General features: G+C 30.1%; 1 protein-coding gene across 1 annotated transcript; it reads right to left on the bottom strand.

The window, feature by feature from the left end:
• Nucleotides 1-592: 592 nt before the first annotated feature.
• On the bottom strand, nt 593-16759 carry LOC143051332 (uncharacterized). Its single transcript, XM_076224270.1, has 8 exons — nt 16645-16759; nt 15018-15275; nt 11710-11925; nt 10190-10228; nt 9756-9800; nt 9156-9200; nt 4884-4971; nt 593-2682 (listed from the first exon to the last, which is right to left on the bottom strand). Exons 1-8 carry the CDS (start codon nt 16715-16717, stop codon nt 2301-2303), a joined length of 1146 nt encoding a protein of 381 aa, XP_076080385.1. The 5' UTR covers nt 16718-16759; the 3' UTR covers nt 593-2300.
• Between the last annotated feature and the right edge of the window lie 4353 nt (nt 16760-21112).

Here is a 21112-nt window from a genome sequence, read left to right as displayed (position 1 = left end):
TGATCCAAACAGTTTCTGCATCTTTCTTGATTTTATTGTAACCAATTCATATATTCGGTATTCAACACAATTACCATTCATTCAATTTCTTCAACAGCCTTGTTCATTAATTCTGATATATATTGAAACAAATAAATTTGATCTCACAGTGATATAAAGTTAATGAAGTTAAATTCACTGCCCGTGTTTGTCTCAACTATCATTGTTGGATACACTTCGCATAAAGGTATGTTGCCGTGACTGTTGAATGCACTAGTGAACAAAAGATACGGTCTAAAAGTGTGTCTGTATTTAAAAATGAAAAATGTTAAAGATGAAGAAATCAATAGAACTTGAAGATATTTTCTTGCTTCATATATTTGTATAATATTGAGCTATAGTGTACTGTATAAACACGTCCTTATTGTTGAATAATCATGATGATACTTACGTGTCGTAATGGTATACGTGTTAAGTTACATACTTTTGGAAAAATGTCTCATACAAATCGAAAAAGCACAGGTTGTATATATTTTCAATTGATACATACTTTGTTTAGACGCTTTCAAATCAACATTTTTAAAAGTAAATGAAAATATTCAAATGTGTTGAAAGAGTTTATTTACAACATTTTCAATGAATACAATATACAAAACGTAATAACGTACATAGTGATATTGTTGTTTGTCTTGCTATCATTACTTTTAACAGCATTATACAAAAATTATGTCAGCTTGATCATGTTGATCAATTGATAAAATAAAAATTTGAATGTTTATTATAATCCATGGCTATCATTAAATATGCCTTTGTTCATATTTTGTATAACAAAAGTCAAAATATAATGTGAAAATATACAAGTATGAATGACAGATGATTTACTACATTAAAGTAAGCTGCAAATCAATGTACATAGCATAAAATTAAACTGATGTTTGCCTCCTATAGAAATTTATATAAAAAAGTTATCATCTTTAAGGCAAGCAATTTTATTATTCAAATTATGTTACATAAATTTATCAGAACAATATGTTATATCAGATTACGAAACTTTACAATATTACATGTTATTTGGCCTTTCAGTCGTGATGTGTCTAGAACAGAACAAAATATTTAAATACATCTGTTCAACATCATGCTAAATTCTTAAAATGTACATTATTTAAAGAGGAGCAAGTTTAGTGTCGAAATAAACATTCATCGTTTATGTTTCTGTCCGAAACCTGCTAGATATTAAATGAAAAAAAAATGATATTTACAAATACACCGCACTCCAAGGTAAAAAGTATGTACACAATAACGAACGATAATTTGTAAAAGGAGTTAGTCCAGAAACCAACGTTAGACTACGTTTTATATAAACCGATAGAACGAATTCAAAAAACTGTCATATTCCGTACTTAGTACAAACTTGTTAGTAAACATGTATTTAAATGCGTGTACAAATGTATGACTTTCCAGTTCGTTAAACAATGATCAGTACAAAAGGAAAAGAAGACGTGGCAAGTGGTATCGTAAAAACTCATTAGAGAATAAATATAATCAGTAAAACAGAAATTTATTTAACAGTTTAGGGCATTTCAAAAATATTAAATAAAACTGTAAAATAAATATTTTTTTAATAAAATATAGGTTGATACAATGTTCCTTGAAATTATTTCACATTAGAATCATTTTTAAAGTTATTCAATCCCAGCTATAGTATTAAATTTCGTATGTTCACTTGCAGGGTGTTACAACATCTTTAAATATCCTGACAATTAAATCCAACTATAATTACAATATTCATAAAATATTAAATAAATAAATAAAATATACTCCGATGCAAAGTCTTACACGCAAACTTAATCGTTTATCCAAAGTTATCTTTAACCAAAATAAACCATGAAAATCATTTTCATCATCCGGATGTATAATCAAATATAACAAAGTCATCGAAATATATTATTGAGCCGCTAACGGAACAGTGCCACATTTTGAGGGACGACATGTCCTCGAACCTCGCTACATCATTCTGACTCAAAGTCTTTATGTGGTACTAAAAGTTTCAAACGAGGCTAACAAAAGTTTTACTGTAATTGGTCATACCAGACCAACAACTCACAGTACACAATCGAGTACACCATGTACACTACCTCGAGGATACATAGCCGATTTCTTCATTATTTTTTTTTTTTTAGATATATAAATGTTATAATAAATACATTGGAATCGCTATCCTTAATTATCACTGAGTATCTTGATTTTTCGATAATTTGTCAATTTAAGGCATATCCTAAATCAATATAGGCCAGTTAGATACTGATGAAAAGTCTTGAAATTTAGTTGTAAACAGGGTCTGCTTCTTTGCTTGGAGACCTGCGATAGTTCCCAGATACATCGTAGTCATCTTCTGTAATTCTTCGGTGTGCAATTCCGTAATCACCATCACAGGTGTCATGGATATTATGACGTATTGTATGGTCATACATGACGTCAGAATCATCCACAGCGTTCCGAATATGCGAATACGTATTTGATTCTTCATTTGTCGTATTGTCAACATTAATTGCATGCGATGTTGAAACGTATGAGGTGTCAGCTGAATTCATTAAATGACCTTGTTGATTAGTTTCTGCTTCTGCCTGAACATGAGTAGGATCATATGAGGGATTCAAACTTGTAACAACATGTTCCTTACTTGATTCAGTACAATTGCGTCTTCTAAAAAATAAAAAAATAAATTGAAATCAACAAGTTTAGTAGTTGCATGCGTTCGAATCGTTTTTCTGGATTTACCTGCATCAGGAACGCTCAAAGCCAAACATTTGAAATCAGAGGATGTATAAGTACCGAAACAGTTGAAGAGCTATATTACGAAAATACCTAAAATAAATAGCCAATAATTTGTTGTTTTAAATTTTTTGCATCACTAGGTCGATACCCCTCCTGGTGGACTATCAGTCCTCGAGGGTATCATCAGCTCAGTAGTCAGTGTTTCAGCACTGACATGACTTAACAAACCATTCAAAAATTATCCGTTTATAAATTTTGAAATTATTAAGAAACTGAGGGAGTTGAATCCTTACCGAAACCGTTGAAGAGCTAAAAACAATTAGATGAAGGAATTATTTATAGCAGTGCTTTAAAAATTTCATATCATTAAAACGACTGTTAGTGGATGTCTCCTTCCACCTTTATTTTGAAGATACAGATACCAATTGGTCTGGATCTTTAATGAAATGTTCAAATTTTTAGAGTTGTGTGTTTATATAGAAAATTAAAAACACGGTGTTATTGGTTTTTTTTTTATTTAAGATTTATTCGAGAAAACGGTTTTACACACATGAAATTAATTATGAGTTGTCCGTTTACATTAAAAAATTATATTACATAATTTTCTATTAAATGTCATCAAGATAAATTGAATATAAATAACGAACAACGGAAAATGAGATATAAAAATTGGCTCTGTTCACGATGTTAATTAAAAAAATAGTTTTATTTTATGACAATTACTAATTTTCAATAGGTGGTCACAATTTTAGACAGATAATTAGGTAATTCGTATAAGTTAGAGAATGATAATCCCTTTCCTGATGATTAAGTACGAGCGTTATCACGAAGAAAGGGATTATCATTATCTTACAAACTAAAAATATTAGAAAAAGTTCAAGGCTCAAATGATCTCTTGATTGGTTGTATCTAAAAATTAGTTTCATTGTCAGTGCAATGTTTGAGATCAATGCATGACTTCCTTTATTAGCTATTGCATTTATGGATAAGATTTGGAGATATTGGAACTTTCTTTTAATTTTGGGAAATACAAAAGATTGTGTTGTAGACATTAGATGACACAACAGTACAATGAAATGGTAAGAAATGTTTTCTAATTGTTAGCATGCATATTAATCATGTATTATGTTAGCGAGGAATTATTTTTTTGTGTTTATGTCAAGTTTAAATTATTAATTAAAAATTTGAGTTACAACTAAATTTTATTTTACATCCAATATGTAAGTCCAGGCCTTAATATAAGATTTAGGGAAGCCAAACGCCCGTGCCCTATTATTTTTTAGGTAATCACTTACACATCACTGGAACGGGTCCACCCTTAAGCAGTCAGTCCATCCTCCCTCCTCCCCTATCAAAATTTCTAGATCCGCTACTTTAGTTACTTTTTTTTTACAAGGGAACTGTTAAAATGCCTTTTAAAGTTTAAAATATAATTAACAGTTTGACTACATTCCCTTTTTTAGATTTTTTTCAGAATAATGGAATTAATCTTCCTCACTAATCGCAGATCTAAAAATCTGAGATTTGAAAGAGAATAATCTTAAAAGATTTAGGTTTTATTCAATCCTTTTATTTCTTGCTTTGCTTTGATATTGTTTGTTTTGTTTTAGTAATAATATTCATATAATTAATAGCTTCAACGATACCAATGTTGCTGCACCAGTAGACTTCATATGATTTAGATCTATTTAGATATTTGAAGATATTGTATCTTGTTTGTTTCAAATTCAATATTAAGTCAGTTTTCATCACAAATTCTTTGCTGATAAGTTGATAAATGTGCTTTGGGGCATTTGAAACTCATTCATAAAAATTATTTGTTTCGAACTGAAAATATGCTTATTCTTTTTTATATCAAACAAAAAAAAATCCTTTATTAAGAACATGATTTCATTCATTCTTCACATTTAAGAAACATCAAATCATACAATTCTTCATGTTCTATTGGTTGAGAGCACTTTGCTATATTCAAATTACTGATATGAAATCAATAAATATTTAATTCAAATTGTCACACTTAAAGTATTAAATAGCCTTTTTATTAATGTATGTTAAATTTTATTATATAGATAATGACTACAAACTTTTTTCAAAATTTGTACTTCACAAATACGATCACTGTGTCATACCGTAAAAGAAAAACTCCCACAGTTATACATATGATTAGTACGACTGCTCCTACTATTCCTCCAACAATGGCAGCATAGTTTGGATCACCTATAAAAAGAAAGTAGAAATACATTTGATCATTACAGTAATAATATTCGAGTGGCATTATATTTGATCGGTGGGTAACTAAACCTGTGTGTAAGTGTCGATTTAAGAGTTGTGGCTTTAAAATGAAAGTTCAGAATGACAATCAAAAGTGTTTGTAGATCTTCTGACCAAAATTTGATTAATAATATAGGGTTTCGTGAACGAATGAACATTGCATATCGTTTGATATCAACCAGAGTAACTTGATTCCAACATTGCGATAAACCAGTTGTGAATGAGTTTATCCTTACTAATTAATAAATAGCGAAATTTGTTATCAAGCAATATTTATCTTAAAAAGTCTCTAAGGTTAACACTACCGTTGTGTTAACGACGCAAATCGTAGCTTCAGTCTGTTGCACATGTTATTTTTAGGTCAGATGTCCTGTGCTATTCAAATATTAGCATGAGACGATTTTGGATTGCCTCAGAATGTATCAAAATATGACAAAAAGGAACATTGTGTGGTGAAACATGAGAGTGTTGTGTAATTGTTGAAAAATCGGATATATCTGTTGTCATAGACAAAAAATACAATTCTTTAATTTTGAAAAACAGGAATGACCTAAAGAAAAGCCAATATAAAAGCCGCAATATCGTCCCATGATGTTATGGTACAATGTACTGTATTTGAGTTAGGTTTTACAAAATATTTTGTATGAGCATTTTGAAGATGGCCTTTTTTTCGTTTGTCTGCTGATAGTTCCTTTTTTGTAGTATCTTTGAATACCGACAATAAAATTCTGATAAGATCCTACTATAAGATTCTGTGCTAATGTTGTCATCTGGATTATTGAAATAAAACGATAAAAAAAAGGATGGTTCTATTTACTACATGCATACATGTGCAGTGATTTGCAGCATAACAGTAGTAGTTTAGCATTTTGTTTCATATCCATCATACGTTCGATTGTAACTCTGAATAACATTATTAGCTATTTTTACTGTCTAGTGAATGTATCAAACATTAACGCAAGGTTCAGCATAATAATACATAGACAACAGCTTTTAGTGATCGCCTTTCCAGAACAAAATGTTTAACTTAATTTCCCATGAGATCCACATTAATCATGCTAATGTCGTTATCTAGTATATTATTGATACCTTTTTCTTGAACTTACGGTACAAGTCTTTTATCAAAACTACAGTTTCCGGTGCATGTCAAAACATGGAGTAAAAAATAGTCCATTGTATTCTGTATTTATTGTTTATTTTAACATTTCTGTTTGATTAAAAGTTTTAGCTGAATTGAAATATTTATATTGATTTAAGGTGGTACCTAACACCACAGGGAGATAACTCTGTAAAATCAGCTAAACGTTTTAATTACGTTGTGTTGTTAAGGGAATATTTAGCTTCTCAACGATTAAAATTAATGTTTGTCAAGCTGCTATATAACCAGTGTAATTTTTCTGATAAAACGGTTGGTTCAAAGTCAAAGGTCAAAGTAAGTACTTTGTCAAAATTTTATGACAATTAAACGAGCCAAATTAATTTTAATGAAGGTGTTGGGTACCACCTTATAAAAAGGATTTTTGCTCCTTTATAGGGATATCAAACCAGGTGAAAGAATATCATATTTACCAGAAATTGTGCAGCCTAGGAAAACAGCAGGTAGAAATTATAAACAAAATAGTTTGACTTCAGGGTTACATAACCGATAACGTTTTAATGTGTTATGGCATGATCTACTTTTTTTCTAAACATCACAATTTCATATCACTGCATTCAGGATATGCAAGCAAAATAATTGTATTGAGCGTTTTATTTATAAAAAAAAATCAAATACCAGCTGATTTGCATATACGAAGATGGGGAACAGTCAATTATATGACTGCAACCTTAATGTATACCTGGTTAATCTTTATACATGTACATCGAATGTATTACCATTTAATGCATGGAAGAATCGATGCATCACCATCTTTTGCATTGAACAATTTAGGTTTATGTTGTATTTGTTGTTCATTCAATGACATTGTGTACAAGCACACCCTTTTCACACTTAATTCAAATAAATAGCAGTTTTCTATTGACGTATGGAGCCTGATTTAAACACTGTCTTTCATTCAAATTTTCAGATAACCTTATGTAGTATGACACTCTTGGAATACATTTAAAAGATAAATTATCCTCTATGCAATATGAGATCCATATTTACTGTGACTATATCACGTACAGTTAAAGGTAAACAATTTGGTTTAGTGTTAGTTCACTGATTCGGTTGCGTTTGTTTAGTGGGTGAACGAACGAAAATGCGACTATTGAATATAAAAACAAGTGGAAGAGGGTTGAGTGACAATGAGAAAACTCTTCATTCAAATTACAATGTTTAAAAAGTAAACAATTATTGGTCAAAGTACGGTCTAAAACCTTGGCTCACACCAAACAACAAGCTAAATAGGGCATCAAAAGACTAGCGTCAAACAATTCGAACAGGAAATACCAACTATCTAGTCTTTAAAAAACGAAAACAAGAAACACTAGTGAAACACATAAACAAACGAAAACCCCTGCACAACAGGTTATTGGCTTTAGACAAGTGCAAGCTTCAGGTTTGAACGTTTAAATAGACACCAACCTTGATTCTTTATTGCATGTTTTGTTCGTAATTTAAGCTATAGTCATGTATTGATTATAGACGAAATTGCAATGTTGAATTTAAAAAATGTAGGAATAGGTGTAGACATATTGGACTAAGCGACACAATCTGTCAAGAAGTGACTATGCAGTTTCACAAAGCTCAATATAGGCAGTGAACACAAAAACATGTAATCATATTCAAATTTAAAAAAAAACGATGCGTATTAAGTATATTGAATGGGTTGATACACTTGATATACTAAGGAAAGGTTGGTTTCATCAATTATACAAAATCCTTGACAAAAATCAACGAAAAAATTAAAGATCAAAATAAATTTCTCTTTTACCAAGCGTTATGTCTTATCCATTGCATAAACACATAGTGTGCTGGTTTCTTATCATATATTTTCACAAATAAAACAGCAGATTGATACCAATACATACATTTACAATTCATTGTATTAAATTTAGGCTTAGGTGTGTTTCAAAGGTTAATAGATGGGTAAAATTATTTATAATTCCATTCCATTTTAAAACGTATCTTATTCAAAATATCTCTCGTCGAATCTTTTCATTATTTGGAATGTCATGTGTTGGACTTTTGATCAGTCAATACATCAGTTATTTTATGGCAAATTGTTACCAGCATATAAATCAGGCCGATAGTTTTTGTTTGAGATGTTTAAAGTTAGTTATTTTGGAACCTTTAAAGTTAACTATTCGGTATGGGGTTTGTTCATTGTTGAAGGACATATGATGACCTATATTTGTTTACATCTAAGTCATTTTGTCTCTGTTTGAGATTGTTTAATTGTAACAACATTACTATACATGAAACATTATAGAAACTAAAGACTGAACAACACGAACCCAACTTGAAACCGGTGTAAACCTCTAAAACACATTTAGTCATGGTCAGCACCATAAAAGTTGCAACGTAGTTATACAATATCGTCAGAATATGAATCAAAACATGCATAGGGATACACGAAGGCGTATAAATATTGAGTCAAGTATTACTAGTGGCTTATTTATGACAAATATAAGTGTCCATTTACCGATTCGAACAGGACTGTTAGGTTTATAAAACTTTTATCCGAGCATTTTGGGGCTGTTGCATAATAAAATGTATGACCACGAATATCAACAATAAACATGATAACTGTCGAATTTATCAATGAAGACAAACTCAAGATATGGTACAACATGTGACAAATCATTGAACGCTTTCAATAACAAAAAGTATTACGAATATCTTAATGTTGTTAAAAATTGATTATAGTAAGTTTTCGAACGAATAGACGGACGACCAAACGAATAATAGTATACTGGCGAGTCTTTTGTGGACAAAACGGGCGTTTGGCGCCAATACAAAATATTAACCCTGCTCACTATGATAAGTTTATATACACATTTAACAACACAAAAGGCTCACAAAATGTATAAACGCAAAATACAAAAGCAAAATAAACATTAAGCAACAAAGAACATCAAACACACAAAAAGTAGAAAAAAATGTCAAGTGTCTGTTCGTCAGGTCTGCACTGAATTAAAGAACTTACCATGAGTTTCCATACTTGTTTCATCAACTGGTAAATCATAGCTACCTAAAATACATTATAAACATAAACAATATAATAAATATCCCTACAAGAAAAATATTGAGCAGCAAAATAATTGTGAAAACTATTACAGAAGTATAAAACAAAACTGAAATGTATGTTGACAAACGTATTTTAACATGTTTAACCTACCATATAATTCCGTACTGATTTTTTACACATTTACAAGATATGATATTTTGTTTATATTAAGTAACAGTCGAATATTTGCTATTAAGAAATATTAACATTACGTAATAGAAAAGCAATACAAAAATACTAAATTATTATAAAACATGATTAATTCGCTGGAGTTGTTTTGACAAACATTCAATTAATGAAGTAACTAAAGCTTCAACTCCTTAAGGCAAAGTTAACATTAGAGGAATTTTGATATAATTTTATGTAATTTTGATTGATAACATAGAAAGAAGCAACAGTAATATACAGCTCTTCAACTGTTACGTTGCATATATCATTGGCTTTCCTGTTTTCGGCTTTGAGCGTTCCTGAAAAGCGCTTCAGACTTTGTAAATTGTTGTTATCATTTTTTTAACCTACCATATGTTTCCGTACTGCTATCATCTCCTGGTATGTAGTAACCACCTGGAAGAAATTATTTTCAAAACATTCAAAAGATACAATAATTTATTGCATTTTATGCAACACAACAACAAATTATACAAAACTTAACTTGAACATAACGCAATTTCTGAAGTTGGTATTCCTAGAACGAATAATGTTTATACTATGAGTTTCTGCACTGTGGTAAACAACGAATATACAAACTAAAATAATAACAATCGTATCAATATGAAGCTAAGTGAAATTTCATTGTCATTGTTTAAGTATATGCATTGCCTTGTTGTATAAAGGCCGGAATATTGATAGTTTTGAATCTGTTCATTTTATATTAAAAAAAATTGAATAACGGTAAATTAGTTGCAAAATCTGAAGAGATTGTTGAACAAATATGTAATGCATAATTAACCAACCATGAGTTTCTGTAGCAGTGTCTTTTATGTTAGTGCCATCTGAAAAATTGATAAAAAAAGCATATCATTCCTGATAGTATTCTTAATGTTTTGGAAACAGTTGAGATATTACTGACAGAATTAAGAGAAATTTATGAACTGAACATTAAAAATGTTTGAACTGTATACCTTAAAACACCCTAAAATGATACAGATAAAGAAGCATACAATTTTAAAGCAATGATGCTGCGTTTCGTCATAAAAAATAAAACAAAACATAAGAAATTTTCGTAACAATGACAACTTATACATTGAACTAAATTTAATAATAGTATGTACTATAAATTAAACAAAATAAGTATAAATTAAAAACCAATTGTTCAGAAAACAATTAAAGGTTTACTCATAGTAAAAAATGCCATCCAATCATAAGTTTCTTCATACTGATGGGATAAATCAGTGGTTTCTATTTACTTGTCAATGAAATAAGGGAGATAATTCGCTACTTCCTGTGAAGTAAATGTCACTTCCGGTCTCATATAATAGCTTCTTTTATAATGATTCCAAAAATATAGTTTATATATACTTTTGTCTGTAAACTAGGAGATAATTGGCCACTTCCGGTTTATGAAAAGTCACTTTGAGTCTTTAGTGATAGGATTAAAATCACAAAAAATATATGAATTCCGAGTACTTCTGCATGAAAAAAATGCAAAGTACTCGAAATTCTTCCGGTTTTCTCAAGGTCACTTTCGGTTGTCATTTTTCAAGGTCATATTTCAACTTACCTTTTGTTAAAGGTCAAATGGCTTTATAAGTTACCATAATGAAGTTATTATCAAATTACCTTATAATTAGACATTAAAGGGGCACACACTCCTATAAGATGCCAGTAAATTGCTTCAGACCAAGTGTAACATATTTTCATCACAATAAAGCTAACATATTGCACTTGTTCTTTTATATATATCTTTAAATGTGATGGAGAAAATGCAAAAACAAGGAAAAGTCCAAATTGAGAAATTGACCTTGACCTTTGACCTTGACCTCATTTTCTAAATTAGGACCAATAGGCCTAACATAACAACATTCCAGGGTTATACTGTCAACAGTTTATGAGTTAAAAAAACATACCGACACATTTATTGTGGAAAGGTAGATAAGTCATATAAAATTTCATCGAATCGCTTTAATCCAATTTTCAAAAAAAATCTGAGGATTTAACAAGCAATTAGTAAAAAGAATTTTGTTGATACCTTTTTTTGTTAGGACGGAGATGCACATTTGATAAACAGTGAATAGGAAGTTCACTCTTACAAAGAAAATTGTTCAGCTTAGCAGAGTGAAATTTAAAAGGGCATACACTATACGATACAATATTAGAAATATCTAAGCGACATATTGCGAAACAAATATTTATCGCAAGAACAAAATTAGGCGAAAAAAAAATAATAATCAGAACAAATACAATAGGTCTTTCCACAGAAAAGTGGACAGACCTAATAAGTCACTCATTATTCTATATATAGCTATAACCAAACCTTCACACTGATAGTAAACGCTAGCTATTCTCCTATTTGGGTTGCTCAGGAGACAGGTATGAATATCTTTGCACAAATCATTGTCTTTTTCGGTATTATGTGTGTGTCGAATTGCTGCGCATATCCTGCCATAAAACCGTACAGAAGCTATTCTAATTACTCTGTTAGCTGGACAAGTAATTCTTGCACTATTGAAAGCATGTACTACTATACAATCTGAAAATACATATTAATGTTATTAATTTCATTATTTGATTAATCATTTGTTAAAGACTCATAATATATGTGTTATTTATCCATTGTTTATCGTTAATCAAAGAGGCTTACCAAATCTCTTGCTTTATGACAATGTCAAGTAAATATCGCAAAACAGTACGTGACAGAAATAAAGCACAAACACACTCAATACCATGCAGATAAGTGACGCAAACTAACATATTACATGATAGTCGACACAACATTCAAACCGCAACAATGAAGATATGCCAATTAACGATTGCAATGCATGTTTTACCCAAAAAAACACAACACATACACCTTTGGTGCGTATATCTTTTATAAATGTGGTCAGATAAACAATTTCGGAATTTATTTTCCATTTTTCTCTTTGTAATAGATAAAAAATATATTTTCCTTTAAAATGGGACATGCATACTCAAGTTCATTACCATTTGGTGTATAACAACATGTACAGTTGTCATTTCGATGTGGACGTTTCAGGAAGGACGTAAAATCTTTTTTATATTCGTTACGCTTTTTTACGAATAAAAAGAGTGAAACTTTCTTCATTTCAAAAGATCACTAGCTACGGTTACATGAAAATGTAATAATAATAAAAATATTATTGTTACATTGGAGACCAATTGCCGGAATACACGATTGGGTAAGGAATCGATCAATTACGAATGTAACAATGACAATGGAGGCTACGGTTACATTGCGTTATTGTTACATTAATGCACTTAATGTATGCTAGATAAATTAAACTTAAACCTTTTATACTTGTGTTGATTTTTTTTTTTTTTAAACAAATCTATAATCTGTTTTATCTTTACAATCAATGATTTGTATAATTAGAATCCAATTAGAATGAAATCACTATATCACATTTTTTTTTTTCACAAAATATCTTGACTCTGAACATAAAAACACCGATGCAACCACTTTTAACATGTCGGCAAATGTTAAAACCAATTGCCATCACAATTGACTAGTATTTAAAATGTAGCTGGATATGGAAGTTGGAGCTGAACATAAAATCAGTAATGGACGGTAATGAAATCGTATTACAACCTCACATGTGAAAGTATAAACATTGCACCAAGGATATTTATATACTAATTCTTGAATGCAACAGTTAAAAAATATATTGATCAGCTGAAGCATGACAGACATTGAAAGTACCTTTACTACTGCAACATAGGATAGTACAGAATGGAATTTAGAGTAAGATGCATCACTCGATTGCCATGACTTGGTTTTACCAAGATTCGTTTGACTAAGACTAGTCCCAGCGTATATTGAAGTGAACTAATGTAAAAATAACGCAATATAACCGTAGCCTCAATAATTATAGTTCCATTCGTAATTAATTCCTTATCCAACCTTTAATTCTGGCATTTAGTCGCCGATGTAACAATAATATTTTTATTATTGTTACATTTCCATGTAACCGTAGCCATATATATCTTGGCTTGATTCTTGGAACTTTTGAAAACGTAACATTTTCATATATAACAAATTGTCACAAAGGTTAAGATAAAAGTTGGGAATATATAAAAAAAAAGACAATAACAAGGCTAAAGAGCAGAAAACAGCCAAAGGCCATCAATGGGTCTTCAATACAGCGAGGAAATCACGCATCCAGAGGCGGTCTCCAGTTGGCCGCTGCACAAAATGTGTACTAGTTTGGTGAAAATGCACTCACACACATTCAAATTATTCAAAAAGACAAACGACAAAAGACAAACAAAGGCCAGTGGCTTTAGACTTGGGACAGGTGCAAACATGCAGAGAGGTTAAACATGTTTTGTAAAATATTACCCTCTTCTTATAGTTCTAGCTAACGATGAATAAACTAGCACACGGTCATATGTACAGTAAAACTCAGTAAAAAACCGAATCCGATGTCATAATAGGAAACAATACAAAATACTAGTAAGCAAAATGCCTACGATACAGATACTAATAAAAGGTTTACCAATATCTAGCAGTTACTAACGACTAGCCAGCTCCTGACTTCACTCAAACTGATTGAAAGATTATGTCTTCATCATAAGTACATCGAGCACTATCCCTACAGGATAAGGTGTTTAGTATTATAACATCATTAAATATATGAGATGAACATCACCCACATTTTGCCAACAACTAGTTTTTTTAGAATAAATATGTTTATTTCCGATGCAAAGACCAATTAAGTGATTCAATATCAGTGCCAACATATGCCATCTTTAATAACCTGACAACAGCATTGCAGCCATATTCCTTCTAAATAAATCTGACTAAAGGTTTTGTTAGCCTTTGGAGTGAACGACGACATTGTTTTGTATGAAATAGTATCATAAAAGATTGGATAGAAAATGTATTAACGTGTAAGATGCCTACATGTTGATTATATTTACAAATATGACCTTGTAACGATGAGACAATTTAGTAAATGTGTTGACTAGTTTGTGATATCGAAAACCCTGTTGTTATGATTTTTCAGTAATGCCTATATTTCTTTCGTTAAAATCAAATAACAATGTTCATACAAGATCGAATTTAACAAGTTGGGATCAATGAAAACCATATGATTGTAACAAGGAAATATCACCATCTGAAAATTGAAAATTATCATCAAGAAATGACAAATCTTCTTTTTTTGGTAAATGATAGTATCAAGCGTCCCGTTAATGATATAAATATCGAAATTTAAAAGTGGCAGTGTTCATTATGTTCATTCTAAGTAATAGCTTTATTTGATGTTAGTTGAACAGGATACATTTTTTTATTGTACATACCATACTAAAATCGTTTTTTTAGAGCCATGATAGCATCCAAATATCTAAAAGTGTTATTAATTGTTGGTGGCAGATGTTGTCTCGATGGGTCTTTGCTAGGTCTTTACTGATTTTAGACATAAATTGTTACACGGTAATAATTTAAGAGCATTGAGTCAATAAACAAGAAATTACACTAATCATTCTGTCAACATATATCCTTCAATCGTAAGTTACAAATTGATAAATTTTGAAGAGACATACATTACATTAAATAGCTTTGAAACGTTATCAAATAAAAATGGTTAAACATAAATTTTATACCTTTACATTGAAATCGTATGTGTTTAAAGCTTCTGAAATTGTTCTTATTATAGTATTTAACCTCGCAAAATGCGGGATGAATACACGATATGCCGAACGGTTCATTCGATAAATCAATCGTTTCAGCATGATTGAATACACAGTTTGATCTTCTGTCAATCCAAACTCGCTCCAGAAAAATACTTTCAGTTTCTCCACAATTAATAGTGTCAATTTTGCGAGTATACGGTTCGGCCATTACTGACACACATTTTTCACCTAAAAATGCAAAACAAGAGTAAGTTTTTTCGATCTTTATATATTGTGTAAATTTATCAACAAAATAAAGATTGAACAGCTAACAAACAGAACCCCCGTTTCTTATAATACTATAAGTACATCGATAATTGCGAATAAAAATTGTCTTGAAAAACAAATAATCAGAAAAGATCTTTAAAAGGAAAAGCTGTGTTCATTTAAGTTAATACTTGCAACACTGGTTAAACATTGTTAAAGCAGTTGTAAAACAGGTTCTTGTTATTTAGGATTAAGATAATACATGCATGTAACATTGGATATACTTACTTTTCTAGAGCATCTACGTTTACCCTAGTTTAAGTTTGGGATCTAGTCTTGAGTTTTCTATTTAGTTTTTTATGCACTAATGTTTGTCTATTAATAGTTCGTCATCTATTGAAATGACATTGTCATTTCGTATTCAACTGATGATTTTCGAAGAGTTTTATTTTTTTCAATTTTTATATCTTTTTTCAAGCTCTAACATATTATTTTTTCTTGTAATGAAACAAAATTGAAATAACAGTACTGCAGTTGAAGAGTTGCCACCGAATTGCTACGTGTCGCCAGTAAAACAGCATTTGCAACTCTTCAACTACAGTACTGTTATTCCTTAAATACAAAACAAATCAAAACTTAATAGTAAAACAATCAAGTGCTATTAATTATTCCAACATATAATTATCAGACCTATTTTCGTGGAATAATTAAGATGTAGTATAAATATGCAAATATTGTCAGCAGATATTAAAAGATTTAATAATAGTAATATGAATACAATATTCACAGTAGATTAAAAGTTTAACACAAAATTAACAGTATATGACATGAAACCATTTGTTTAAATTATTTTACAAGTTGTCCAAGTAAGCATCACACTTACTTGCGTGCTTAAACATTTCCTATGATATATTTGAACTGGTTTTTATTAATTTAAGTTCATCAACTCCCCTACCTTTTACAATTTGAGATTTGGACACTCAAGATGAAGGAAAAGTCAGAAAAAAGGCATCAATTGCGAGAAAGGTCTAAGATACATTAGTCAATTAGTACACACACATGTAGATGTTATAATGTCTAGATGGATTGAGCATAATATAGCTTAAGTTTAAGACAATTACCTGAAAGATGTTTTTAATTCGGACTTGGTCGTGTTGGTATTCATGAAGTACAAATTATATACATTTTGTTTTTGGACAAATTTCGCGTTTTGAATTACAACTAAATGCATAGGTATAGACTGTATCTTTCTTTTTATTCAGTACTATGGGTCGGTATGTGTTTGTATCACGGGATTCTCAATTCATTAATTTTTAGAAATATTAAGAGAGAAATGTAATAAATAACGAACCTTTTGTTGAATATCTATCTAAACTATAAAATATCCCAAATATGGAAAAATATGAGATAATGTTTGAACACATTTTAAAAATTTTAACGTATGTTTCTCAATTTCCTTGTTTCTGTTTTCATCGAATACCAGGAAGACCACTTAAGTTAACCGGAAAACATGAGAGAGTATGTTAATTGAAAATTATTTCCATTATTCAGATAATAAGTTAATAGTTCAATATATTTTGAATTGATACACTTTTATTAAATGAATTTTAAATACCAGAGATGTTCCATATATCAACAAGCTTTAAAACATTTAATAGTTTGAATGTCTAAAGATAGAATTACAATGAGACGGCAACACTTAAAATGATTTTTACATCTTTCCTCCAAATCACTGTTTAAAAAAATGGCTTCAAACTAATTTTGCATACACTTTTAGTCTTCAGCCATATTGATTGAAAAAAATTAACAAAATGGGTATAGATTGTCAATTAAGGCATGACATTTTGAAGCAGTAATACAATATGTTAATAACAACGCATGTAAAAGAACTACAATGATAAGTCAAAAGCAGAAAAAAATCAGCAAAAGATTAACATATGTTCTCAAACCACTCAGTAAAAAATATAACAGTGAGCAAGACCAAATTCATTAAATCCCGAAAGGTTCGAAGAGCTCCCGATGGGTAAGCATATTTTGATTCACATTTAGTATCCGTAGCGATGATCATTGACCGGGACAAATGTTTTCAATAGGTTCATTAAAAGAGGAAATAAAGATACCAAAGAGATATTAAAACAGAGTCGAAAATAAGTTAGCAATGCCATGCCAAAAAATAAAAGAAAAAAACACTGAAAGACAACCAAAAGTGCAGAATACATATACAAAACTGAAGCTTTAGCGCAACAAAACCAACCAGAAATCAGGTGTAATCTCAAGTACTCCGTACTAGAACATCGTGTTCATTGATTGATGTATTAACTGTTGAATAGACTCGATATAAAGTAAATGTGTATTTAAATTATACTGATTGCCAATCATCGATACATAATATATTGCTATTTGGATATAAATATATTCAAGCTGATCTATATACAGTTTAATAATTCGACATTTTTTTTTTTTACAACTTTGTTTTAAAAAATAAAACAAAAGAATATTATTACAATGATTGTAGTTGATAAATGCGAAAGCACTTAATACGCAGTTTTACTAAATTGTCTGCTTATAACATAAGTGTTTGCACTATTCATATACATATGGCGAAATGTTTAACTTTAACTACAATTTCGCACATTATATGCTCGTTACCTCTATAGGTTATCAAATTTATGATTTTCTTCCTCTGTCTATCTCAAATGTTAAGCGTCGGACTGAATGTTTGATATTTTAAGACTATCCCACGTCACATTAAATAGAACACTACATTTTCTTTTCATCATTATATTCCTTGCAGCACACCAAATTTTGCATGCATTACGTGGTGGTTTATAATATATTTCGCAATCTCTTTATACAAGGGATTGTAACATACAATATACATTTTGCATATTAGAATGAAACAGGTTGGTACAATTATAATAACAGTTAGTTTCGGTCTTTACAATACTTTATAAATCTTAAGTGGGCGGAAATATATATTTACATCCGAATTCACTTAATCACCAACAAATCGAATACAATGAAGTTTAAAATATAAATATAGAGTGTGATACAAAGGACTTGTTTTTGTACATGTACAAAAGTAAATTTGGAACTTCTGAGTAGATAACTATTTTCAAAAGTGGATAATTGATGCTATAAATAGCTCTAGTCATTGACCTAACAATGTTTGATTTATAGCACGATGAGGAGGATGAATTGTATGTTGTGTAAGTTAACTGAGATGTTAATTTAAACAATATTTATTCAGATGAATCAACATTAAACGATATTATACAAATGAAATAATATTAAGGATTCAGAAACAAGCAATTTGCTTTAACAAATCTGTCTCCTTTTACAAAAATAATACACTTATTGAACGATTCATAAATATAAATACTGGCATGCTCTGTAATAAATATATGAATATGAAAAAGGTGAAAAAAGAAGAAGAAAAAAAAAAATAATGAGAAAAAAATAAAATAATAATAATAATAAAAGTGATGAAGCATTAACATCAAGGGTTAAAACATTTACTTTTGATAATATATTTCTGCACCAAACTAAATAAAAGACTATTTTGCTCATCTGAGAGTACCGTTGATCCAAAAAGCAAAGTTTTTGTGTTAACTTGGACAGGAAGAACTGAAACAGAATATTATAGTGCATGTCTTAAATTAGTGTATATAGGACAAGACAACAGGAAATGAGAATTTGGTTTTACATCACAACAACGACAATTTGGAGAGTCTACTAAATTACGAACGAAAAGGTGAGAATTCAATGAACTTGAATCCATTCTTAAGCGAGCATGAATAATTTGACCAAAACGATGTCCTATATAATGATACGCTGGGACCTTTTTATTTTGGGTACAAATTTGTTTTTTGAATAATGATAGAGATTCACATTTTTGTATGTTTAAGTTAAGAGTGTTCCATAGTTTTGTTGTTGCAGGGATGAAATATTCAGAATATAAACGGGTCCATGTGTTGACTTGTGTGATATTATTTCGTTGTCTTGTATTATGATCATGCCTACTTCCTACTGGATCAGGCAATAAGTCTCTTAAATACTCTGGAGTTTTATTATTCAAAATTTTGTGATAATTAATTAGTCTATGATTGCGTCGTCTTACAGATAACTTTTCCCATCGAGTTTCAACATATAATTTGTTTATACTGGTAACTTTAGTACCTCCCGTGACGATATGCGCTGCGTCAAGCTGAATATTTTCAAGTTTAGCAATCAAATTCTGATTTTGAGAGTTCCAAACGACATCTGCATATTCAAGAACTGGGCGAACACATGATGAACTATATATAGAAGTGATATATTATTTTTAAACTAGGACAGACACAAACAGATTTAAAAAAAATATCATATTGACGTTGCCAAGCGCGAAAATTCAAAAACAATTTGTAACGTCATTATTGTCCAATAAAAAATAAGTCTGAAAAAGTACGGGAAATATGTTGATGAAACTATTAACCGGGGAAATAGTCGTTGAACCAATTGACTGGCAAATAGTCTGTGGAATGAAATAGCACAATTATTTCATTACTTTTTGTATAGACAAAACATACTGAGGTATAATAATTAAAACTGTAAGCAACAGGCAGTAAATCAAACAATACTATGTTAAATACAAGTTTATAACATGTTTATTATAATGTAAAAAGTGGTTGTTGTTTTTTTATATATATACAAACACTGTTTAAATGTATATGACACAGTACAAACTTTATTCAGTAGATTTTAAAATTAAAGTCGAAATTTGAATTCTGATTTTCACTTATTCAAATCCAGTACAAATCAAAATAGCAATAATTGCTAGGAAAAAATTGTTATATAGATATAGGAAGATGTGGTCCAGCGTTGTACTAGATAATTAAGACATAATGCAAATCATCAATTCTTTGACTTTCTTTAGAATAAAACAAACATTGAATAATAAAAGCTTTTCTGTATGAAATAGAAAGAAGTAGTGTCTCTTTCTTCCTGTTTCAAAGACGGAACTGTTCACAGCTCCACAGGTTAAATTGAACGCTTATGACTTTACCAGCACTTAATTTATTCCTGAAAATTAGACAAAAGTTGTTATATTTGAAGTATCTTCCAAAACGCAAGAAAAAAATAAACAAATAAATCATGTTTAAAATCATCTTATTTTATCTTAAACATATTTTGCGCCTGTCCCAAGTCAGGATCCTCTGGCCTGTGTTAGTCTGGTATGATTTTTATTTTTAGTTTTTTGGGTATAAATCAGAATGACGTCAATTATCACTGAACTAGTATGCATATTTTTTTAGGGGCCAGCTGAAGGACGCCTCCGGGTGCGGGAGTTTCTCGCTACAATGAAGACCCATTGCTTGCTTCAGCTCTTGTCTGCTCTATGGTCGGGTTGTTGTCGCTTTGACACATACCCCATTTCCATTCTCAATTTTATTTCCATTTAAACAACAATAAAAAGTATAATATTTATTATGTATAAAGTAAAATCACAAAAATACCAAACTTTGAGGAAAATTCATAACGGAAGGTCCCTAATCAATTTGCAAAATCAAAAGCTTAAACACATCTCACCAATGGATAACCAGTTGTCAACTGCCATTTTCCGAATCATGGACTTTAAAATTGATAATTTAACTATCTATCTCGATTGGATACATTTGATATTCCAATGGTATCAATGTAATAATCTATATTTAACGATTTGCATGGACATTGTTAAAGATAACCACCATAATTAAGTGGCTGAAAAATAACATCAGACCGGTTTTAATATTAAAATCCAACTTCATCTCTATTTCGCTTCTTAAATAGTTTACAGGCAA

Source organism: Mytilus galloprovincialis, chromosome 11, assembly GCF_965363235.1.
Source record: "Mytilus galloprovincialis chromosome 11, xbMytGall1.hap1.1, whole genome shotgun sequence".
NCBI lineage: Eukaryota > Metazoa > Mollusca > Bivalvia > Mytilida > Mytilidae > Mytilus > Mytilus galloprovincialis.
This window is presented reverse-complemented; position numbering and strand designations above follow the sequence as displayed.